The sequence below is a fragment of the Pristiophorus japonicus genome, chromosome 33, assembly GCF_044704955.1.
Source record: "Pristiophorus japonicus isolate sPriJap1 chromosome 33, sPriJap1.hap1, whole genome shotgun sequence".
Classification (NCBI taxonomy): domain Eukaryota; kingdom Metazoa; phylum Chordata; class Chondrichthyes; family Pristiophoridae; genus Pristiophorus; species Pristiophorus japonicus.
Window position 1 is genome coordinate 1,706,036 of NC_092009.1, and position 25,823 is coordinate 1,731,858.

A 25,823-nucleotide genomic window follows, 5' to 3' on the forward strand; every position below is an offset into this window, starting at 1 on the left:
ATGGGACAGGATATACTGGGCTCCCATTGGCCACTGAACCATGTTCATTCTGGCACTTAGACTTTGTTTCTGCTGCTCTGAATAACCCTGTACCTGAGCTGGAGATTTATGTTCTGTATAAATATTGTTTCAAACATGGTGTGTCCAATATTTCATTTCTCCAGAATAAGAGACTAATTAATGTTTCCTTCCCTTCCATTTTGGGCCTTTTCTTACTCTGGATTGATTCACCTCTCACGCAGTTCATCTTTTCCCAAATCAAATCCCAAACTTGTTTCGTTTGAGTGTACGGCTTGTGGTTGTCATGGAATGAACCAGCGTGTCTCAAGTTACAATCATTTGTAATTGTCTTTGCTAATGTTGATGGGTTAGTTGATTACAATTACTTGTTACAAACATACCTTGCAGTATTTTTTGCAGCAAAATAATTGTTTAAACACTTCCTTTATCAGCTCTTCAGCTTCCCCACTGATCTCTGTTTCATCTTGTGAGAGGAATCTAGAGCATGGTGGCAAAGTCTGAGCATTAGGGGTCGCCCTTCTCTGAGGATCGTGAATCTTTGAAATTCTCTGCACCAGAGAGCAAAGGAGGTTGGATCATTGAATATATTTAAGTGGCAGATAGACTGATTTTTGAAAGATAGCGGAGTCAAGGTTTATGGGGAGAGGGCAGGGAAGTGGAATTGAGGCCAAGATTAGATCAGCCATGATCTTATTGAATGGCAGAGTGGTCTCAAGGGGCCAGATGGCCTACGTCTGCTCTTATTTCTTATCTTCTTAGCCTTCGGCTGCTTAAAATGTAGGTTTAGGGGTTAGTGAGTGTGGTTTGTGCTTATTTGTTGGGATTGGGATCAGTGATTGGGATAGTCAATAGGATATTTGGCTTAGGATATAGTGATTAACTTAGAAAGCACTATTGGCAATACAAGTGTCACTGGACGTGCCCGTTTCCATTTCATGTTTTTAACCTCACACAGACGAGTCACTAAACAGCCTCACAATGTGTTCATTCAAGGAACCTTCTTTCCTGCAAGCCTCATTTCCTCCCTTCTTTCACATCTGTACAGTTATCACAGCAAAATAAATTAGTGACGATACATTTGGGGATTTTTGGAAAAGATCAGATGGATACAATTATTGCGCTGGTTATATCTAATCATCTTACTGCCTGAAAAGGGCTTCTGACAATAATTTGTCACCATGCCCCACCAGTCTGATTTTTCCATCATATTTTTATTCATTACCCACCTTTCCCCCTAATTGGAGCTGGTTTCACCGGCATGACCAGTCCCCATACTGAGGCTCTCTAATTCCTGAGCAGAGCATAAACACCAGCATGGACTCATTCATCTGAATGACCCATTTCTGTGCTGTATATCCTATGTAATGTTGTGGACTCAGTGTAAGTTGTCCCTGGATTTGATGTCACAGTATTAATAATCCCTCAATTTGGTGTCATGATGTAATTCATCGTGGATTTGATGTCTCATTGTAACTGGTCCCTGGATTTGGTGCCTCAGTGTAAGTAGCCCCTGGATTTGGAGTCACAATGTAAGTGGTCCCTGGATTTGGAGTCACAATGTAAGTGGTCCCTGAATTTGGAGTCACAATGTAAGTGGTTCCTGGATTTAAAATCAACAGCACCTCGTCACTGGGACTGAGGGCAAACCCGCAGCCCAGCAATGCATTCAGCACAGAATGATCCCACACAAATCTATTCCCAATTAACACGGCCCACATTGTTTCACCAGAAACTGCCCAGTGCCTGCAAGGAACTGCAGCCCCACGTCTAACTTCAGTGAAACACACCATACAAAACATTTTAACGGAAAGATAAACCCCATCATAGTTTAATAGAGGCAATTAATGGGCAATAAATCCCACTCACTCATCCATCATTTTCACTCCAACTCTCCAACTCCCCCTCCCCAACTCATCTTGCAACCCTACTCACCAAACCCCTCACCCCAACTCCTCTATCACCCCCTTTCTCTCAAACCCTCATCCCAACTCCTCTTTCAACGCTACTCTCCAAAACGCCCTCACCCAAATCAATTTTTACCTCAAGAATTTAATTTTAAACATCACTTACACAAGTCATCCACACTGGAGGTAAATCTGAGGAGCTTCTGTGTGATGGTGAGGTGATCACTGGTCAATAAAACACAGAGACTGGTGGGTGGCTGCTCATTACCCTCGCTGAGATTTAATCCCCTTTCCCACTGAATGCTGCAGACAGATGGTCACCTTGGTAACGGAATGGTCATTGATACATCAATTTCAAAACGAGAGCACTCAAGACAATGAGTCATCAATAAATGGTAAAGTGATTAAATACTCTGCAATTACCTTGTAAATAAAAGGAAATAAAATGCTGGAAAATAACTGGCGAAGATAATAGCTTATCTATGTAGGATACACTAGTAAACATTAAGAATGTTGTGTTTTATTTACACACACACACACACACACACAAGACTTTGTGTGTGCACTTTTCAGTTGTTGTGCTTAACCTGATGCGAAAATTTTGTTCGGGCTTCAGGACCCTGCGGGAGCCCAACCGGCGGTGCTTGCTGTGTGATCCCGCGAACTGACCATCATCTCACCAACGAACATTCGAGGACATTGATAACAGACTTTCTCCGGTGATATAAAGATTACGCGCGCTGTTGCTCCTCCCACACCTGAGGGAATGGGCGGATATTTAAAGTGACAGGGACTCCCTATTGTCTGCATATTTATACTTAAAGGAACAGTCCAGTTTATCTCGGAGTGTCGGAGGACTTCACAAACCGAGCTCCCATTAACAGTCGTTCCCTTCTGTACTGTGCAGTGATTGTAAAGCTGTCTATTTCAGTGATTTGCTCCTTTCTAAAATGTCTCATCTTTGTGATGATCCATTTGACTTGAATTTGGAAAGACTTCAGAATTGTGCAGTGTGACGAAGGTTTTGTTTAAAGCTGGAGCAAAATGTGTTTCAAAATATTAATTTCTAACCCTCCCCCAAGCTCCCAAATTTTAGAACACTCTGCAATACTGACTGGGAAGTTCCCAAGTTCGATCCTTGATCTGGGCTGTTATTTGATCTCAGACAAGGCAGCAGTTCAGGGGTTATAATTGTCCTCGGTACCAGTGGGCAAAATATGATTAAAAATTAGCCAGTGACCCTGCTCTTAATACTGATCCAATGGCCTCAACTGGGAAATGACCTCAACTGGGAAGTGTGTGAATGTCATTTGAGGGCAGGATTGGACTCGACTCTGATGCCTATCTCAGTGGAAATTCCTATCCTGTACTTAAAGTAATAACGTTTGTAACCGCTATTTGCAGGGTATTAGAAAGGGAGGGTCTACAGCTGGGAAACTGAAACCAAACATCACGTCAAGATTTGAGAGATTCACCGGATTCATCAGGATCACCTTTTCATCAGCCTTTGGAAAAACACCAATCACAGCGGTGAGAAACAGGACACATGTTCTGTGTGTGGATGCACCTTCAAGCAATCGTCTAGCCTGTGAGACTCGTGTGCCCAGCTGACTGAACACTGTAAATGTGGGGACAGTGGGAATGGGTGCAGATGTGCGTTGGGTGGAAACATATCAGGGAGATACCGTTTACCAGCTGAATGTGGAAAGAGATTCACTCTCTCATCGCACCAACTGACATTCGAGGACTTAGATAACATACATTCTCCTGTGAATATAGAGCTGGGTTATTGGGCCGTGATGTTTTTACTTGTTCATCTTGTTGACTGTAAACCTTTGACAGTTACTTGATGTGATGGGTTTACATGTACATTTTTTCTTTAAATACATTTACTGGGTGGATTCAAATTTAAATTGAAACCAGATTTGCACGATGCTCTATTCACACATTGAAGGCGAGAGAAATACTGCCAGGAACGCAATAAGTCCTGTTGCTGAAAGGGATTAACAGACTTTTTTTGTGTTTAGTGATCCCAGGCGTGATAGCTATCCCTACTCTGGACACCAAGGCAAAGAGAGGCATACTGGAAGGTATAAGGAACTGAGACTTGTCCCTGAGAGTACCCAAAGTTCAGAGAACTAAAACAATCTAAAATTAGAAAGGAAAAAAGGACCAAATGTAACAGGATATCAATTAGTCTCCTCTTATCATGGATATGTCAAATATAGACACATTGTATTATTTGAAATATCAAAATATTAAACTCCATCCCAGTTTTCGCGGTTAGTAATATCAGCAGAAACAAATCCCAACTGAGACAACGAACACGATTCAGTCAGGATGTGATTAACAGCAGTAATAATAGTAGAACATAACCCCTGCAGTCACTTGTGAACTCGCAATTCAGATGACTGAGTGAATCACTGCCCACACACAGAGCAGTTGAATGGCCTCTCTTTGGTGTGACTGCGACAATAAATTTCTTGATCAGACTGGGAACTGAATCCCTTTCCACAGTCTACACATTCCCACGGTTTCTCCATGATGCAGGTGTCCTTTGTCTCTCCAGGTTGGACAATCAGTTGAAACCTCCTCCACACACAGATCACGTGTAGTTTCTCCCCGCTATGAATGGTGCAATGTTTTTCCAGGCTGTGCAACTGGTTGAAGCTCTTTCCACAGTCAGTGCACTGGAAGACTCTCACTTGGACGTGTGTGTGCTTTTCCAGTCACACTGATGTTTGAAATATTTTACCACAGACAGAACAGACAGATATTGATCCTTCGACATTCAAAGGCCGATGATGTTCATCATTTCGACCTTACATGTTTGGGTTCAGACCTGCACCCACTGTGCGCAGAATGAGAATAAAATCAATCAGCTATTAATTTTCTCTGCTGGTCACTGGCCCTTTTGTACCACCGCAATAGGGTGAGACTGTGCTGGTCGAATAGGGTGAGACCGGGCTGTTCCAACAGGGTGAACCTAGGCTGACCCAATAGCATGAGCCTGTGCTGGCACGATAGGACGAGACTGGGCTGGCCCAATAGGCTGAGCCCCGGCTGACCCAATCGTATCAGCCTGTGCTGACCCAATAGGGTGAGCCTGTGCTGGCCCAAAGGTCTGAGCCCGGGCTGGCCCAATAGGATCAGTCGGGCTGGCCCAATATGGTGAGACCCGGCTGGCCAATAGCATGAGCGTGTGCTGATCCAATAGAGTGAGCCTGGGCTGGCCCAAAAGGCTGAGCCTAGGCTGGCACAATAGGGTGAGACCCGGCTGAATCAAAAGCATGAGCTGTGCTGGCCCAATAGGGTGAGCCTGATATGGTCCAATAGTGTGAGCCTCTACTCGCCCAATATGGTGAACCTGGGCTGGCCCAATAGTGTGAGCCTTTGCTGGCCCAATAGGGTGAGCCTGGGCTCGCCCAATACGATGAGCCCCGGCCCAGTGTCACCAGAAAACAATCAGAACAACAAGACACCCTTTCAGGTGTCACTGACCTGCGCACAAAAATGTGACCAATCAAACCGATAGAAACCCTAAAGCACCGCCCACACTTTGTCCCTGCACAATGGGCCGCTCATGTGCCGTCAGACCCACCCTGACCAAGGTAGCTGAGCCCGTTCCCCTGGGCGCCCTGCCCAAGATGAAGGCCATTGAACCTCCTCCCACCTGCGGGGAAAACAGTTACGGCCAAGAAAGGCGCCAAGTTTCCACCAGTGTCTGCAACCACTCCTCCCCCAGTGTCTGCATCCACCCTCCCCCAGTGTCGGCAGCCACTGATCCCCCGTGTCTGCACCCACCCCTCCACCAGTGTCTTCACCCACCTCTCCCGCAGTATCTGCACCCACCCATCCCCCAGTGTCTGCAACCACCCCTCCCCCAATATCTGCACCCAACTCGCCCCCAGTGTCGGCACTCACCCCTCCACCAGTATCTACACCCACCCCTCCCCCAGTATCTGCACCCACACTTCCCCCAGTGTCTGCATCCACACCTCCCCAGTGTCGGCACCCGCCCCTCCCCGAGTGTCTGCACGCACACTTCCCCCAGTGTAAGCACCCTCCCCTCCCCCAGTGTCTGCACCCACCCTTCCCCAGTTTCTGCACCCACCCCTCCCCAAGTGTCTGTACCCACCCCTCCCCTAGTGTCAGCACCCTCCCCTCCCCCAGAATGAGTAACCTACAGGATTAGGGACAGAAGAGCGGGCTGTTTGGGATTAAGCACAGCCGCTGTGTCAAAGAGCCAGCAGATAAAATGGGCCTTCGGCTGCAACGTGGTGGTATTTGGGGAGATCTGTCCTCTGTGGCATTTGAATTCAAAATGGATCGAATTACACTTTGGAAATCCTTGGGCGATTCCAGTTACACATTCCAGATGAACTACAGGGTGTATCTTCTCCTCCAAGGCGACCAATTAGCAACAGATCATGTGATAATGGCGAGCCAATCAGAGAAACGGCTGCCTTTTTCAGTTCGTACAAATAAATGCATCAGTCAGAAAAAGGCTCCTGCCAAGAAGACCAAGGCCTCCCAAAAGATCAACGCTGTAACGTTAAACGCCAAAACCTAAGAAAAAGCCAAAAGCCCCAAAAAGAAGTAAAATAAAAGATCGCAACTTGTAAACACCAGAACCAAAACGCTCTTTTCAGAGCCAGCAAATCCTCTCAGGAAAGAGCGGTGACCGCAATTAAATGTCACCTGTCCCACGGCCGGGCCCCTTCTCCACAGAAATCAGTTCACAAATAAAGAGACGAGGATGTCTGGCAGAGTCAGTGTGAGAAGGTGCAGCGGATCTCGGGCCTGATCTACGAGGGGACCCGCGGGGTGCTGAAGGTTTTCCTGGAAAATGTGATCAGGGAACCTGTCACCTACAGCGAGCCCGCCGAGGGCAAGGCAGTCACTCTCCGGGGTGTGCTGTACACTCTGAAACTCTCTATGGATTCGGCGGCTGAACAACTCGACGCTTTCGTGCAGAACACAACAGCCACCCACCGCCTCACAGAGAGAGCAGTGACCTGGGACCGGGGATAGAGTGTGGATTCACGTTGTGTTGGGTTTTGGTATTTTAGTACAAAGTTGCACTGGGTGTGGAGTAGAGAGCGCCTACTTTATGCTCTGAATAACTATATGGCCTTGCTAGACTTAGAGAGGATAATAGGTGCTCTAGGTTTTAATGATGGTGGCAGGATGCATAGGGAGTACAGAGGGAGGGTGGACCATTTGGTGGGTTTATGATTATTAAAGGTGTTGATGTGGTGGATACAATTTGCTCGGATTGTGGAGTAGAGAACATGCAGGCATAAACTTAAGAGCCAGTTGATGCGGTGAAGGGTCCCGAGGATTCTGTGCGAGGAAGGGTTAGACGGCAGAGTGGCCCCTTCTCTCTCTATTGATAAAATGTTCAATGTTTTTGTTAAATCGGTCAGTCCTGCAGTGAAATTAACAGATTTGTGAAAATGATGCTCAATCCCAGTTCAGCCAATCAGTGGCCAGTACTTTCCACCGCTTAGTTCCCTCATATTTGATTGGATTGAAGCTGGAAGGGCGCTCGGCGCCAGCCAATCACTGCTGGGGGCGGTCCCTCACAGGTTAAAATGACAGGGTTTCATCCAGGTTTGAATGTGATTGGGATGCCCAATATACCGATAACTCCCGCCAATGTGGGCGGAAACTCTCAGTGGGAGATCTGATAGTGAACTGATCCCACTGCACATATCTAAATTCGGTATCTCACCTTTAACACAGCTCTTAATGTGGGGACAGGTGGGATACTCTTTGTAATATTTTGATTTAACCATAGCTGTAATTCTAGTTCCCTCCTGTATGCAAATTCAACGGCGAAAATCTGCATGGACCACTGTGATCATGGATTTATATCCTTCAGCCTATTGAATTACTTCCCCAATAATGGACGGTGAGCCCATTAACAGTACATTCCCTTTATACTCGGCTCTTAACATCCGTTCATATTCGGCTCTCCCAACAACGTGCACAATGACGGGCGGTCTCACGTTCATGTCCTGTCGGTTGTGTTTCCCTGAAGCCAGTCCCTCTCTATATTGATTCACTGATCTGAAGATCCGCTGCAGTGTTTGGCGATCGAGATTTCTACATTTTCATCATGTTCCTAATTGAGAATATCTGTGGCTAATTTCTGATCAAGAAATTCTCGGCGTAATTACGGAGATATAATATGTTAAATTAAATCTGGGATAATTGAGATGCATAGAACAGCAAGCAGCCCTTTCACAGATATTGTTAGTGAGTTTGAAAAGAGCGTTTGGGTTATTAGATTAAATCCTGTCCGCTATACTTGCTCTTGGACACACTGGTGGTTTCCTTGGGCAGCAGCACAGCCTGGATATTGGGCAGCAACGCGCCCTGAGCGATGGTCACCATTCCCAGCAGCTTGTTGAGCTCCTGGTCGTTGCGGATAGCCAGCTGCAGGTGGCTGGGGATGATGCGGATATTCTTGTTGTCGAGGGCTGCGTGGCCGACCAGCTCCAGGATTTCAGCCGGTCAGATACTCGAGCACAGCAGCCATGTAGACCGGGGCTCCGGCACCCACACGCTCAGCGTAGTTCCCCGTCCGCAGGAGCCTGTGAACACGGCCCACAGGGAACTGCAGTCCGGCCCGGGAGGGGCGAGACTTGGCCTTGGCCCGAGCTTTACCGCCGGTTGTGCCTCTACCAAATATTTGCACAATCTACAAGTTCAGAGAAAGAATGAGAAATTCCTCCAACATCTGCCTTTCTTGTACCGTATATCAGCAAGCCGAGACCATTAGATGGAGCAGCGTGCAGCAGGGTACCATTGCAGGGAGCAGCGCTTGCTGCTGCAGGAGGGCTGCTGTGAAGCCTGGTCGCTGATTGCAGTGCGGGCAGGTACAGCTGGAGGGACAAAGGAGCGGCCAGAGATTGTAGAGACTTGTGATCGGTACCCGGGAGAGACGTGAGCTCAGGGCCCAGAAGAGCCGAAGGCCCAGGGACAGCACGGGCCAGCCCACAGTGAGATATGTGTGCACTAGGTCCGTGCAGCAGAGCTGGTCTCCAGGTCGTATTGGGTAATGCTTGCCGCAGGACCAAAACCTAGTTCTGTCAAGCCTGTGTGGTGGCTGGTGTACAACGGCAACCACATGTTAAATTAATCCCCGCACAGGCATCTTCCACCCTTCAATATGTAGTTCGTAATCTGGTATATTAGGTCCTTCATTAAAACACCTGGGAACTTTTCCGATGACCAATTACTATCTCCAACCGTCAGAACATAAGAATTAGGAACAGGAGTAGGCCATCTAGCCCCTCGAGCCTGCTCCGCCATTTAACAAGATCATGGCTGATCTGACCGTGAACACAGCTCCACTTACCCGCCCGCTGCCCGTAACCCTTAATATACTGATTGGTTAAAAATCTATCGGTCAGTGACTTGAATACATTCAATGAGTTAGCCTCAACTGCTTCCTTGGGCAGAGAATTCCACAGATTGACAACTCTCTGGGAGAAGAAATTCCTTCTCAACTCGGTTTTAAATTGGCTCCCCCGTATTTTGAGCCTGTGCTCCCTAGTTCAAGTCTCCCCGACCAGTGGATACAACCTCTCTGCCTCTATCTTGTCTATCCCTTTCATTATTTTAAATGTTTCTATAAGATCACCCCTCATCCTTCTGAACTCCAACGAGTAAAGACCCAGTCTACTTAATCTATCATCATAAGGTAACCCCCTCATCTCCGGAATCAGCCTCGTGAATCGTCTGTGTACCCCCTCCAAAGCTAGTCTATCCTTCCTTAAGTAAGGTGACCAAAACTGCACGCAGTACTCCAGGTGCGGCCTCATCAATATCCTATATAGTGGCAGAAGGACCTCTCTGCTTTTATACGCCAATCCCCCCCAAATGAAGGCCAACATGCCATTCGCCTTCCTGATTACCTGCTGCACGTACAAACTAACTTTTTGGGATTCATGTACAAGGATCACCAGGTCCCTCTGCACCGCAGCATGTTATAATTTCTCCCCATTCAAATAATATTCCTTTTTACTGTTTTTTCCCCAAGGTGGATGACCTCACACTTTCCGACATTGTATTCCATCTGCCAAACCTTATCACATTCGTTTAACCTATCTAAATCTCTTTGCAGCCTCTCTGAGTCCTCTACACAACCCGCTTTCCCATTAATCTTTGTGTCATCTGCAAATTTTGTTGCACTATACTCTGTCCCCTCTTCCAGGTCATCTATGTATACTGTAAACAGTTGTGGTCCCAGCACTGATCCCTATGGCACACCACTAACCACTGATTTCCAACCCGAAAAGGACCCATTTATCCCGAATCTCTGCTTTCTGTTCGCCAGCCAATTCTCTATCCATGCTCATAGATTTCCTATGACTCTGCGTACCGTTATCTTCTGCAGTAACCTTTTGTGTGGCACCTTATCGAAAGTCTTTTGGAAATCTAAATACACCACATCCATCGGTACACCTCTATCCACCATGCTCCTTATATCCTCAAAGAATTCCAGTAAATTAGTTAAACATGATTTCCCCTTCATGAATCCATGCTGCGTCTGCTTGATTGCACTATTCCTATCTAGATGTCCCGCTATTTCTTCCTGAATGATAGTTTCAAGCATTTCCCCACTACAAGCTAACGTATTTTTAATTTCAAAAAACGCACCAAGAAATGCGGATTAATAAAGTCAAGGTTTGTCAAAGATTTCGCAACACGTTTTAATTCCTTTTGTCTTATTCCATACTTCCCTTGCAAGTTCCTGACTGTTACAATCAAGATTAAATTATATTTCAAACTATCTGTAATGGGCGGGAATCAATCCCCACTGATTCTGTAATGGAACACCTTCCAGCTCAATCTTTGTAAATGTGGGCTTTTATAGATTATCGATCGATCCCCCAGAAAGGCAGGAGTGAGACCAGAACGGGGAGTCCTTCTGTGAAAAGAGAAGAGGGACAGAGTGTTCAAACTGTCCCGGTTCTGGCCTCTGTAAAAACTCTCATTCTGGGTTGTTACACTGCGGGGAGTGTCGGGTTAATAAATAGTTTGACCCCTAATAAGAATTTTTTTAATTTAAAGGAGGCATGAGAGAAAACGAGATGGCTAAAGTCTTGGGTCTCACCCCAAAAACAAGCTCTTAATTCATCGGCAGGGAGTGTAAATGAACGGGTCTGAGAGCAAAGGGAAAGCGCGACCAGGGACCCTGTTTGAGTTTGGTGGGAAATTCAACAGCGATGCTAAGGTTCATCCGGAGAGTGAAGCTGCTGATCTGATAATTCCAAGCTGCAGCTTTAACATCAACGGTTGTCCTGCACACGTGCTCGGGAAATAATTACTGTAAATTGATTTTAAAGGTTTGTCCAGCTCAGTAAGGTTGTGGTGGCTCATGTTTAGCGGTTTGATCTCCCAGGACAGCGTGCAGTTTTACTTGGAGCTGGTGTACTTGGTCACCACCTTTGTCCCTTCCGACACGGCGTGCTTGGCCAGCTCCCCGGGCAGCAGCAGGCGCACGGCGGTCTGGATCACCCGGGAGCTGATGTTGCGGCGCTTGTTGTAATGGACCAGGCGGGAAGCCTCCCCCACGATGTGCTCCAAAATATCGTTCACAACCGAGTTCATGATGTCCATGGCCTTGGAGGAGATGCCGGTGTCGGGGTCAACCTGCTTCATCACTTTGTGGATGTAGATAGTGTAACTTTCCTTCCTCGATTTTACCCGCTTCTTGCCGCCATTCAGTGGCGCTTTGGTGATCGTTTTCTTGGCGCCTTTCTTGGCAGTAACTCTTTTCCCCGCCGGTGGGTGTTTATCAGCTGTCGCCATTTGGGCAGGGCACCCAGAGAGCGTGCTCACCGTCACCATCTTGGTTAGGGCGGGTCTCACAGCGCATGCGCGGCCTTTTGTGCAGGGACAAAGTGTGGGCGGGGCTTCAGGGTGCGCGAAATTATGATTGATCAGGGTCCCTGAAAGGAAGCCTTGTAGTTCTCATTGTTATTTGGTGACCCTGGGCCCGGACTCATCCTATTGAGCCAGCTCAGGCTCACTCTTTTGGGCCAGCCCGGTCTCACCCTATTGGACCAGCTCATCCTATTGGGCCAGCTCAGTCTCGCCCTATCGGGCCAGCCCAAGCTCACACCAACAGGCCAGTCCAGGCTCACCCGATTGTCCCAGTCCGGTCACACCCTGTGGGCCAGCCTAGGCTCACGCTATCGGGCCAGCACAGGGCTCACCCTATCGGGCAAACACAGTCTCACCCTATCGAGCCAGCGCAGGCTCACCCTATTGGGCTGGCACAGGCTCACCCTATTGGGCCGGCTTGAAAGGCTCAGTGACCAGCAGAGAAAATCAGCATCCGATTGATTTTATTCTCACTCTGCGCACAGCGGGTGCAGGTTTGAACCCAAACATCTTAGCTGGAAATGATGAACATCGTCTGCCTTTGAATGTGAAAGGAGCAATGTTTGTCTTTCTGTCTGTGAGAAAATATTTCAAACATCAGTGTGACTGGAAACACACACACACAATCGAGTGAGAGTTTTCCAGTGCACTGACTGTGGAAAGAGCCAGCCTGAAAAAACATCGCACCATTCACAGCGGGGAGAAACTGCACGTGTTCTATGTGTGGAGCAAACTTCAACTGAGCATCCAACCTGGGACACAAAAGGACACCTGCATCATGGAGAAACCATGGGAATGTGGAGACTGTTAATCAGTTTCGAGTCCGATCTCGAAAGGCATCGTCGCCGTCACACCGGGGAGATGCCGTTCACCTGCTCTCTGTGTGGGCAGGGTTCACTCAGTCATCCAACCTGCTGAAACTCCAGCGAGTTCACACTGGGGAATTGTGGGGAGGGATTCACTCAGTCATCTGAATTGCGAGTTCTCAAGTGACTGCAGGGGTTGTGTTCTAATGTTATTACTGCTGTTAATCGCATCCTGACTGACTAGTGTTAATTCTGTCAATTGGGATTTGTTTCTGCTGATGTTAATAAATCCTAAAAGTGGGCAAGAGTTTAATATTTTAACAGTGTGTCGATATTGGTATCTCCATGATATTTGATATCCTGTCACTGACTGCTTCATGTTGCCCCTTTTCTCCTTTCTAGCTCTAGATTGTTTCAGTTCTCATGTCTTTGATTATTCTAAGGGACAAGTCCCAGTTTCCCATACCGTCCAGAGTGCCACTCTTAGCTATACCTACCCTGGACATCAAGGCAAACAGGCCCGAGATCACTAAACAAAAAACAACAAACAGTCTGTTACTAACTTTCAGCTACAGGACGTAGCGTGTACCCCACAGGATCTCTCTAATATTCGATGCGTGAATAGAGCATCAAGCCTGCAAAGCTGGTTTCAATTTGAATTTGATTCCACTGACTAAATGCAATGAAAAAAAATATGTGCAGATAAACGGATCATATGAAACAATTGGCAAAGATTTACAGTCAACAAGATGAATAAGTAAAAACATCACGGCCCAATAACACAGCTCTATACTCACAGGTGATAGTCTGATATCTAAGTCCTCGAATGTCAGTTCATGAAATGAGAGAGTGAATCTCTTTCCACACTCAGCTGGTAAATGGTCTCTCCCTGATACGTTTCCTCCCAACGCGCATCTGCATCCATTCCCACTGTCCCCACATTTACAGTGTTCAGTCAGCTGGGAACACGAGTCTCACAGGCTAGACGATTGGTTAAAGGTGCATCCACACATAGAACATGTGTCCTGTTGCTCCCCGCTGTGATTAGTGTTTTCCAAAGGCTGATGATAAGGTGATCCTGATGAATCCGGTGAACCTCTTTAATCTTGACGCGCTGTTTGGTTTCAGTTTCCCAGCTGCAGACCCTCACCTTCTAATACCCTGCAAATGGAGGTTACAAAAGTTGTACTTTAAGTACAGGATAGAAGTTCAGAACCGACAATTCTAGATTCTATAGAACATTCTTCCCCTCCTAAGCTGTAAATCCCATATTCTCGACATTCTCCCTCCATCCTTACAGTCTAAAATCAATATTAATTTAATCGTCTGTGAGTTATTTTCTCCAGAAAGTGCTGAATCTGGCTGGGTGCAATGCCAGAGACATTTATTTACCTCTGGTGCCTCACCATCAATCGACTCAGTGAGTGTCAGCTGCATTTCCACTGTGGTCGGCATCAGAGCTGAGTCCAAACCTGCCTTCAATGACATCCACACACTTCCCAGTTGATGTCACTGGATCGGTATCAAGAGCAGGGGCAGTGGATAATTTTTGCTCATATTTAGTCCAGTGTTACTCAGGGCAACTGTAATCCCTGAACTGCTGCCTTGGCTGAGATCAGCGAACAACCCAGATCAAGGATCGAAATTGGAAACATCCCAGTCAGTATTGCAGTGCTTTTAAATTTTAAGGAGTGGGGGAAGGTTAGAAAGAATAATTTGAAACCAATTTTTTCCACCTTTTAATAAAACCTTCGTCACACTGCACAATTCTGAAATCTTTTCAAATTAGACAAGGAAGTAAAATGGATCATAGAGACAATGAGACAGCTTTACAATCACTGCACAGTACAGAAAGGAGCGACTGTTACTGGGAGATCCGTTCGTGAAGTCCTCCGACACTCCGAGGTAAACTGGATTGTTCCTTTAAGTATAAATAGACAGTGAAAAGGGAGAACCTGTCCCTTTAAATATCTGCTCTATTTCCCCCAGGCAGTGGCAGGAGCAACAGCGGTCGGTCTCTTTATATGCTGACACAGCAAGCACCGCCGGATGGACTCCCGCAGGTTCCTAAAGACCTTAGAAAATAAAACGCTTCAGGCTAAGCAGAACAATTGAAAAGTGTGCACACAAAGTCTTTGCAATTATCTCTACATATATATGTCTGTGTGTGTAAATAAAACACATCATTCTTAATGTTTGCTAGCCAATTCCACAGAGATAAGTTATTATCATCACCTGTTATTTTCCAGCATTTTATTTCCTGTTATTTTCAATTACATTGTAGAATATTTAATCCCTTTACCATTTATTGATGACCCATTGCCTTCTACGCTCTTGGTTAGAAAGTGATGTCACAATGACAATTACTTTACCAAGGTGACCATCTGTCCACAGTATTCAGTGGGTAAGGGGATTAAATCTCACCGAGCGTAATGAGAAGCCACCCATCAGTCTCTGCACTTTATTGTCCAGTGATCACCTCACCATCACACAGCAGCTCCGCAGTTTTACCTCCAGTGTGGATGACTTGTGTAAGTGATGTTGAATGTGAAATTGTAGGTTTAAAAGAGGAGTTGGGTGAGGGGTTTGGAGAGTAGGGGTGAAGGAGGTGTATGAGTGTGGGAGATTTATTGCCTATTAATCAGCTCCGTTCAAATATGATGGGGTTCATTTTTCCTTCAAAATGTTTTTATCGTGTGTTTCACTGAAGTTAGACGTGTGGGGTTGCAGTTCCTTGCAGGCACTGGGCTGGTTCTGGTGAATTAATGTGGGATCATTCTATGCTGAATGCGCTGCTGGGCGTCGGGTTTGCCCTCAATCCCAGTGGCGAGGTGCTGTTGACAACAAATCCAGGATCCACTTACATTGTGACATCAAATCCAGGGAGAGCATAGAGTGTGACACCAAATCCAAGGACCACATGCATTGTGACACCAAACCCAGGGACCACTTACATTGTGACACCAAATCCAGCGACCACATACATTGTGGCACCAAACCCAGGAACCACATACATTATGAAACGAAACCAGGGACCACTTACACGAAGTCATCAAATCCAGGGATCCCTTAAACTGAGGCATCAAATCCAGGAACACATACCGTAATCCCAATCCAGGGACTCGTTACAATGAGACATCAAATCCAGGATTAACTGCATTGTGACAACAGATTGAGGGATTATTAATACCGTGACAAGAAATTCATGGACCAGTAACATTGAGGGATCAAATTCATTGATCACTTACACTGAGACTGCATAATTACTTCAGATATACGGCACAGAAATCGGCCATTCGGACGAACCAATCCGTGCCGGTGTTTATGCTCTGCTCGGGAATTAGAGAGCCTCAGTATGGGGAATGGCCATGACAGTGAAAGCAGCTCTCGTTAAGGCGAAAGGTGGGTAATGAATGAAGATATGATGGTGGAATCACATGGCGACTTGTGGCGCCTGGTGACAGATTATTGTCAGAAGCAATTTTTAGGCAGGCTGATGATTAGATGTAACCATCGTCATCATAGGCAGTCCCTCGGAATTGAGGAAGACTTGCTTCCATTGCTGAAATAAGTTCTTTGGTGGCTGAACAGTCCAATACGAGAGACACAGACTCTGTTACGGGTGGGACAGATAGTCGTTGAGAGAAGGGGTGGTTGGGAAAAGTTTTCCGCACGCTCCTTCTGCTCTCTGTTCTTGATCTCTGCACGCTCTCGGCGTTGAGACTCGAGGTGCTCAGCGCCCTCTTGGATTCATTTCCTCCACTTAGGGCGGTCTTGGGCCAGGGACTCCCAGGTGTCAGTGGGGATGTTACACTTTATCAGGTAGGCTTTGAAAGTGCTCTTGTACCGTTTCCCCTGCCCACCTCTGGCTCATTTGCCGTGAAGGAGCTCCGAGTAGAGCACTTGCTTTGGGAGTCTCGTGTCTGGTATGCAGACTATGTGGCCTGCCCAACCGAGCTGATCGAGTGTGGTCAGTGCTTCAATGCTGGGGATGCAAGCCTGAATGAGTACACTGATGTTGGTACTTCTGTCCTCCCAGGGGATTTGTAGGATCGTGCGGAGACATCGTTGGTGATATTTCTCCAGCAACTTGAGGTGTTTACTGTACATAGTCCATGTCTCTGAACCATACAGGAGGGCAGGTACTTCTACAGCCTTGTAGACCATGAGATTGGTGGCAGATTTGAGGCCTGGTCTTCAAACACTCTTTTCCTCAGGCGGGCGAAGGCTGCACTGGCGCACTGGAGGCGGTGTTGAATATCGTTGTCAATATCTGCTCTTGTTGATAAGAGGCTCCCGAGATATGGGAATTGGTCCACTTTGTGCAGGGCTGCGCCGTGGACTTTGATGCTGGTGTAACCGACACAACAACTGTATCTATCTGTTCTTGTCCCAAAATGCCCAAATGTAAGGTCACTAATTTATTTTTCTGTGATAAATGTACAGATGTCAAAGAAGGGAGGACATGAGGCTTGCACAGTAAATAAGGTTCCTTGAATGAACGAATTGTGAGGCTGTTTTGTGACTCTTTGTGCGAGGTTCAAAACATGAAATGGAAAAGGGCAAGTCCAGTGACATTTCTATTGCCAATAATGCTTTCTTATATAATCACTATATCATAAGCCAAATATCCTACCGACTACCTCAACCACCATACACAATCCTAACAAATGAACACAAACCACACCCACTAACCAATAAACGTACGTCTAAACCAATTCCCTAACTGTTATGTATGAATAAAGAGTCTGACCAGGTACTGTGAGCTTAAAGTAAAGTGTGACCTTTGTCTTTTATTACAGGTCTCCAGAGTGCCTCTCAGCCTGTGAGGCCTCCTAAAGTACAGGTCCTCCCAAGGGATTGTGGGATCGCTTGGAACTCCAGGGGATGAGCCTTCTGATAGTTGAACAAGGTATTTACAGGTTTACATATATAACAACACTCCCTCTCAAAGTCAATAGTGTAACTATTTACAAAGTGAGTCGATCTGCCGCCTTACTTTCCCTGGTTGATCGTCTCTGTACAAATGCTGGTTTTGGTGAGTCATTTGTTGGGCTTTCACTGGGCTGCTGTGCAGCTGGCCTTGCTGGGCTGCTTGGTGTGGTGAGTCCTGCTATGATGCTGCTGGTGATGTGTTCTGTTTCGTGGTTAAAAGCTGTGCCGGTTGCCACTGGTGTCTGTGTTGGTGGGTCGGAAAAGTTAGGGTCAAAAGTGGGTTGCTCTGGATAGGCCGTGAATCTGATTTTGGTTTGGTCGAAGTGTTTCCTGTAGATGAATCCATTTGAATGTTTGACCTGAAACACCCGACTACCCTCTTTGGCCACGGCAGTGCCGGGAAGCCATTTGGGACCTTGTCCATAGTTCAACACAAATACAGGATCATTAATTTCAATTTCGCGTGACACATTTGCGCTCCCATGATATGTACTTTGTTGAAGCCACCTGCAGTCCACCTGTTCATGTAGATCAGGATGGACTAACGAGAGCCTCGTCTTAAAAGCCCTTTTCATGAGCAGTTCAGCGGCTGGAAACCCAATGAGCGAGTGTAGTCTCATGTGCTAACTAAGCAGGACTCGCGATAGGCGAGTCTGCAGTGAGCCTTCAGTTACACTCTTCAAGCTCTATTTCATTGTTTGCACGACTCTCCCTGCCTGATAATTGGGTGCTGGTTTGAACGGGGCAGATGTTACATGTTTCATTCCATTGCACGTCATTAACTCTTTGAACTGGGCACTGGTGAAACATAGCCCGTTGTCACTCACAAGGACATCAGGCAGACCGTGCATGGCAAAAATGGCCCGCAGGCTTTCAGTGGTGGTCTGCAGGTCTGCAGGTCCTGATTCTTTCCACTGGGATCGCGTGCTAGGGTCACGTGTGAGGGTGCCTGCGGCAGGTCCAGAGACCACCACTTAGTGATTCTAGTGGTATTATACTGCTGCTTAAGGGTTCCCTGTTTTACAATAATCCCATCATCTCCACACTCCAAATGCAACTGGAATTTGCAAAGGAGGTCTCTAGCCATCAAGTTACAGTCCAGAATGGTTGTGATAACAAATCGATTTTCCACCAATTCTTCCTGGTAACCCATTTTAACCGGTTCTGACACCGGGAATGTCGAGACTTGTCCCAGGAATCCTGACAGTCCTTTGTTTCAGTGAAGGCGGGGAGTTTAAGCTTTGATTCGACAGAAGACATGAAAGCTCCCATATCTATCAAGAAGGGTTGCCACTCATTCCGAATTTTTAACAATATCATCGGTTCGTCATCCGGAGACGGTCCCTGCGTAGTCAATACGAATAGAGGGACGGTTGGCCAAAGGGGTTGTTCTGGGAGAAGTTAATGTAAGATCCCCGTCCTCTCCCCCCTTGCCACCCTCCTCTTCCTCCTCTTCCTTTTTCGTGCCGATGGGAGGGACAATTTCTATTCCAATGTCCTTTTTGCCCACAAATAAAGCATCCATCTCGTTTTCCGAGACCCTACCTCTTCACATACCATGCCGGGGACAGTAGGGCGGTCCGTAATTAGCAGGGCACGGGCCATTTGGCTGTTTGATATAACCGTTTTCCCGTTTATCCACCCAACTCTGCACGCAATACTGCAGTTCCATCTGGTATCCCCTTGGGTCGGGTTTTGGTCCTTCCACCCGAGGCGGCTCCATAATGATGGGTTTCTGAAGGGTCGTGGTGAAAGCATTAAATATAGAGTTTAGGCGATCCTGGACATCGTTAGGGTGAGCAACCACCAATCAGCATGAGTAGCCCGTCCTAGGTGAGTTAGAAATCGGGCATGCTCAGTTGGGCTCAGGGTTTTCTTTACCAGGGCCGACAGGTCCCTTGATTCTGCATTATATCCGTGTATGTCGAGGTCACTCCGTGAAATCTGAGGTCAGGGTTAAGTTGGGTTTATGGATTCCTTTCAACTTATTTATCTTAGCCTTTTAACTCTTCAATTTGTTTTGTTTGAGTATCTATTTCTTTATTGTATCAGGCAAGTATTATTACATAAGCTAGTTCTGTTTTTATTTTTATTCTGACTATCGCACCATTCCTCTGTTAGGTGAGTCTTTTTTCTAGTAAGAAATACTAATTGATAATGTTCAGTATGAAATGGCTTTCAATGGAAAGGGTTAACTCCTTTATAGATTTGTAAGAAGACCTGATGTCATTACGTGACTTCACGTAACCATGTGGAAAAAACAATCTTTTCATCAGGAAAGGCAGCATTTGATTAAACTCCAAAATTTTTTAACTTCTTATTCAAGTACTTGCCAAAGATATATATATTTTTTTAATTGATTTAAAACGAGACCACACATTTGTTTACTGAAATTCAATTTCGTCATCAGCCTCGGTCAACGCAAAGCCAGCCATTTTAACTAAGTCGTCTATCGATACATTTCTCAGAGGTCCCAGTGGAACTCTGAGTACGTTTCTCGTGCGTGCACTCTTTCTTTAAGACGTCTACGGTTTTTAATATGTCCTCCTTCTGTCAATGAAAGCCCTAATTTAATGGAGTTTTTCTGCCAACTGGACAGGTGTGATTTTATTTTAAGACTGCAGTGGAATTTTTCTCATAATTTAAAATCTCAGAACATTTTTTTTTCTTTCAGCACCTATTTAGTACGCTACTTTTTTTTTGTCTTTTCCATAAATAGAGAGAAGTCTGGCACGTAGGCTGTGGACTGCTTTTCGTTATCTCAATTGTTCCAGCCTCAAGGTCGTGTTATTTAATATAATATTTTTTTTGAATCCTTTTGAATCCATCTCAGTTGTTTTGCTGTGCCTTCTCTGAATGTTTTCTTTCAACAAGTAAGTGAGCATGTCAAATCCTTTGTTTTTTAACCACCGGGACCATGTATTTTTTTCTTTTTTTTTTACTCAACAAACCTATCCTTTGTGCATTTCCTGGCTCCGTAACTTATCATCCTAATATACGTAATTCAATCAGGTTCACACTCTTAAACTTCCCACATACAGGACAACACTACAAAGGGTTAAAATAAACTTTCATTCTGTTTGAAAAAGTGGGTGGAGCTAAAACAAACCACAACTCCCCAGCTTTTTTTTTTACACAGTACAAATCACACAAGCATTTCTCATTTAAAACAAGCGTTCATAAGAGTCTCTTTTCTTTCCTATTAATTTTGGGATCCATGATTGTTCATCTATCCCTATTTAGCTCTAACTATCCCTACTTTCCGTGTCGCCGCACGGATCAACTGGGCCTCGAACCCAGAGAGACACTGGGTTTCGAACCCAGGCAGGCTCTGGGCCTTGAACCCAGGCAGACTTACCTATTCTAACCTATCTTTCCAAGTCGCCTCTTGGTTTGCGTCACTGCGCAATTTCCCGACCTCTATCTCTATTCTAAGTTAGAAAGGTATTCACCAGATTGTCCTGGATGTCGTTCAGACACTATCTGAGAACCAGCGAGTGGCTAAACTTTCCTCAGACTTTTGAAACGAGGGGAAACTGGAGCAGTATTGAAATCATACTCACTCCAGTGGCCACTTTCCCCTCGTCTTGTCCAAGGCTCGTCTGGCTCTTAATTCGAAAATTTTCGGCAGTCGTCCGTTGAGATCCCACTTCTGACACCAAATGTAAATGTGGATTATTTTACCTCAATCTGCTTCAGCAAAATTACTGAAACGGATACCGTTTGTGCTTTAAACAAAGCAAGCTTTTATTTAAAAAGCAAATCCCGATCGGGAACCTTATCAGACAGAAGGAATGCAAGTCTGTTTGAACGCACCCACTACCTACGGACAAAGTGACGTTACATTGTAATGGCACGACGGTTATACATTTTTGGCAAAAGATAACAAGATAGGGATAGAGTGACATCCTAGTTCAGCCTATCTCTTTTGATCACTGTTTCCCTTTGTCCACTCATACGCCGACCAAAGTATGGTCTGATTTTAAACAAAGGCCTGTTAATGTTTCAGGTTAATAACATGATTTAATAAGACCTTGAAGTTTTTCTGCAAGCTGTGGGTTTTGTTTCAATATGTGTTAGTGTTGCAACATTTCGCAGTCTCGAGTCTGAGATGTCATGGCTATTCTCCATGAATTCTTTGTTAGCTTATAATGTCCCTATACAATTTCCACGCTCTCAACTTCAATGTCTCTATACATTTTTAAACATTCACATTGTGCTGACGTGGATTGAGAACTGGTTGTCAGACAGGAAGCAAAGAGTAGGAGGAAATAGGGACTTTTCAGAATGGCAGGCAGTGACTCGTGGGATATCGCAAGGTTCTTTGCTGGGGCCCCAGCTGTTTACACTGTACATTAATGATTTAGACGAGGGGATTAAATGTAGTATCTCCAAATTTGCGGATGACACTAACTTGGGTGGCAGTGTGAGCTGCGAGGAGGATGCTATGAGGCTGCAGAGCGACATGGATAGGTTACGTGAGTGGGCAAATGCATGGCAGATGAAGTATAATCTGGATAAATGTGAGGTTATCCACTTTGGTGGTAAAAACAGAGAGACAGACTATTATCTGAATGGTGACAGATTAGGAAAAGGGGAGGTGCAAAGAGACCTGGGTGTCATGGTACATCGGTCATTGAAGGTTGGCATGCAGGTACAGCAGGCGGTTAAGAAAGGAAATGGCATCTTGGCCTTCATAGCGCGGCGATTTGAGTACAGGGGCAGGGAGGTGTTGCTACAGTTGTACAGGGCCTTGGTGAGACCACACCTGCAGTATTATGTACAGTTTTGGTCTCCTAACCTGAGGAAGGACATTCTTGCTACTGAGGAAGTGCAGCGAAGGTTCACCAGACTGATTCCCGGGATGGCGGGACTGACCTATCAAGAAAGACTGGATCAATTGGGCTTGTATTCACTGGAGTTCTGAAGAATGAGAAGGGACCTCATAGAAACGTTTAAAGTTCTGATGGGTTAGACAGGTTGGATGCAGGAGGAATGTTCCCAATGTTGGGGAAGTCCAGAACCAGGGGACACAGTCTAAGTTTAAGGTGTAAGCCATTTTAATCCGAGATGAGGAGGAACTTCTTCACCCAGAGAGTGGTGAACCTGTGGACTTCTCTACGACAGAAAGTTGTTAAGGCCAATTCAATAAACATATTCAAAAAGGAGTTAGATGAAGTCCTTATGACTAGGGGGATCAAGGGGTATGGCGAGAAAGCAGGAATGGGGTATTGAAGTTGCATGTTCAGCTATGAACTCATTGAATGGCGGTGCAGGCTAGAAGGGCCGAATGGCCTACTCCTGCACCTATTTTCTATGTTTCTATGTTTCTATTAATAGCAGATTCGAACCCCTGCAGTCACTTGTGAACTCGCTGGTGGCTCAGCAGGTTGGATGAGGTCGTGAATCCCATCCCACATTCGGAGCAGGTGAACGGCCTCTCCCCAGTGTGAATTCGCTGGTGTATCAGTAGTTCGGATAAGCAAGTGAATCTCTTTCCACATTCAGAGCAGGGGAATGGTCTCTCCACAGCGTGAACTCGCTGCTGTGTCAGCAGGTGGTATGACAGAGTGAAACCCTTCCCACGGTCAGAGCAGGTGAACGGCCTCTCGCCAGTGTGAACTCGCTGGTGTGTCCGCAGGTCGGATGAATGAGTGAATCCCTTCCCACTGTCTGAGCAGGTGAACGGCCTCTCCCCAGTGTGAACTCGCTGGTGTGTCCGCAGGTCGGATGAATGAGTGAATCCCTTCCCACTGTCAGAGCAGGTGAACGGCCTCTCCCCAGTGTGAACTCGCTGGTGTGTCCGCAGGTCGGATGAATGAGTAAATCCCTTCCCACTGTCGGAGCAGGTGAACGGCCTCTCCCCAGTGTGAACTCGCTGGTGTGTCCGCAGGTCGGATGAATGAGTGAATCCCTTCCCACTGTCGGAGCAGGTGAACGGCCTCTCCCCAGTATGAACTCGCTGGTGTGTCCGCAGGTCGGATGACACAGTGAATCCCTTCCCACAGTCGGAACAGGTGAACGGCCTCTCCCCAGTGTGACCTCGCCGATGTGTTTCCAGCTGGGACTGGGAGTTGAAACGTCTGCCACAATCCCCACATTTACACGGGTTCTCCCCAGTGTGACTGAACTTGTGTCTCTCCAGTTTGGACGATCGGCTGAAGCCTTGTCCACACACAGAGCACGTGTACCGTTTCAGCTCACTGTGAACGGTGCCTTCTGCTTCCATGGTCAAAAGCTGATGATATTCCAGTCGCGATGTAGCGAGTGACTGTCAGATCTTGAGGTGATGTTTGGTTTGAGCTTCCAGTGACACATCCTCCCCTTTTAACACGCTGTAAAATGAATTTCAAACAGGAAAAAGGGAGTGTGAGAGAGAACCCACAAAAACACAAAGGCAGATTGTGAAATTGAGCTTAATGAATCTGGTCACTTGTGGGGCAGGCACAAGAAAAAAGTGACCATGAAAGCTGCCGGATTGTCGTAAAAACACATCTGGGTCAGTACTGTCCTTCAGGGAAGGGAACACACCTCCCTCGACAGGCCCACATGGGAAATTGTTGTTCCCACTGGGCCCAGAAGTACTGGGGGTGAAACCCAGCAGCTTCTCCCCCCTCTGCATCCAGCTCAAACTGATGTAACAACAGACCCAAACAGGAGGCCAGTGAGTGACTTCCACATCCAGCGCCCACCTGATACAGAGCGGCTGGGAATTGCTGGGCATGCTGTATAAATGTCAGTTGTTGTTTTCCTGGTGTGGGGGAGGTGCTGCCTCAGGGGTTGCTGGTGCCGGGCCCAGTGGCTCTGACTCAGGGCCCGAGAGCCGCACTCGGTGTTGCCCGGGGCCTGAGAGCCGCACTCGGTGTTGGCCGGGGACCGAGAGCCGCACTCGGTGTTGCCCGGGGCCCGAGAGCCGCGCTCGGTGTTGCCCGGGTCCCGAGAGCCGCACACGGTGCTGCCCGGGTCCCGAGAGCCGCACTCGGCGTTGCCCGGGGACCGAGAGCCGCACTCGGTGTTGCCCGGGGACCGAGAGCCGCACTCGGTGTTCCCCGGGGCCTGAGAGCCACACTCGGTGTTGCCTGGGGACTGAGAGCCGCACTCGGTGTTGCCCGGGGACTGAAAGCCGAACTCGGTATTGCCCTGGGATTGAGAGCCACACTCGGTTAAAAAGGAGGCAGACAAAAAGCAGGAAACTATAGACCAGTTCGCCTAACATCTGTGGTTGGGAAAATGTTGAAGAGTTCATTCTTAAAGAAGCAGTAGCACGACATTTGGAAAAGCATAATTCGGTCAGGCAGTCAGCATGGATTTATGAAGGGGAAGTTAAGTTTTACAAATTTGCTGGCATTCTTTGAGCATGTAATGAACAGGGTGGATAAAGTGGGTGTGGTGTATTTGGACTCCCAGAAGGCATTTGACAAGGTGCCACATAAAAGGTTACTGCACAAGATAAAAGTTCACGGGGCTGGGGATAATATATTAGCATGGATAGAGGATTGGCTAACTAACTGAAAACAGAGAGTGGGGATAAATGTTCATTCTTGTGTTGGCAATCAGTAACTAGTGGTGTGCCGCAGGAATCAGTGCTGGGACCCCAACTATTTACAATCTATATTAACGACTAGGAAGAAGGGACCGACTGTAACGTAGCCAAGTTTGCTGCCGATATAAAGATGGGAGGAAAAACAATGTGTGAGTAGAACACACATAATCTGTAAAAGGACATAGACAGGCTAAGTGAGTGGGCAAAAATTTGGCAGATGGAGTATAATGTTGGAAAGTGTGAGGTCATGCATTATGGCAGAAAAAAATCAAAGAGCAAGTTATTATTTAAATGGAGAAAGATTGCAAAGTGCTGCAGTACAGCAGGAGTTGGGGGTACTTGTGCATGAAACACAAAAGGTTAGTATGCAGGTACAGCAGGTGATTAGGAAGGCCAACTGAATCTTGGCCTTTATTGCAAAGGGGCTGGAGTATAAAAGCAGGGAAGTCTTGCTACAGTTATACAAGTTATTGGTGAGGCGACACCTGGAATATTACGTGCAGTTTTGGTTTCCACATTTATGAAAGTATATACTTGCTTTGCAGGAAGTTGAGAGAAGGTTCACTGGGTTGATTCCGGAGATGAGGGGTTGACTTATGAGAAAAGATTGAGGAGGTTGGGCCTCTACTTATTGAATTCAGAAGAACGAATGAGAGGTGATTTATCGAAACGTATCAGATAACAAGGGGGCTTGACAAGGTGGTAGCAGTG

At 46.5% G+C, this 25,823-nt stretch overlaps 1 protein-coding gene across 1 annotated transcript in view; it reads right to left on the reverse strand.

Moving 5' to 3' along the window:
• The window catches only part of LOC139240653 (zinc finger protein 420-like), a gene marked incomplete at its 5' end in the record, with an annotated part of 34,550 nt that extends 10,794 nt beyond the window's left edge, over nucleotides 1-23,756 (reverse strand). Inside the window, one exon of the mRNA XM_070869221.1 lies at nucleotides 22,933-23,756. Coding sequence (XP_070725322.1) covers nucleotides 22,933-23,756 — 824 coding nt within the window. The remainder of the gene's footprint in view (nucleotides 1-22,932) is intronic.
• Between the last annotated feature and the right edge of the window lie 2,067 nt (nucleotides 23,757-25,823).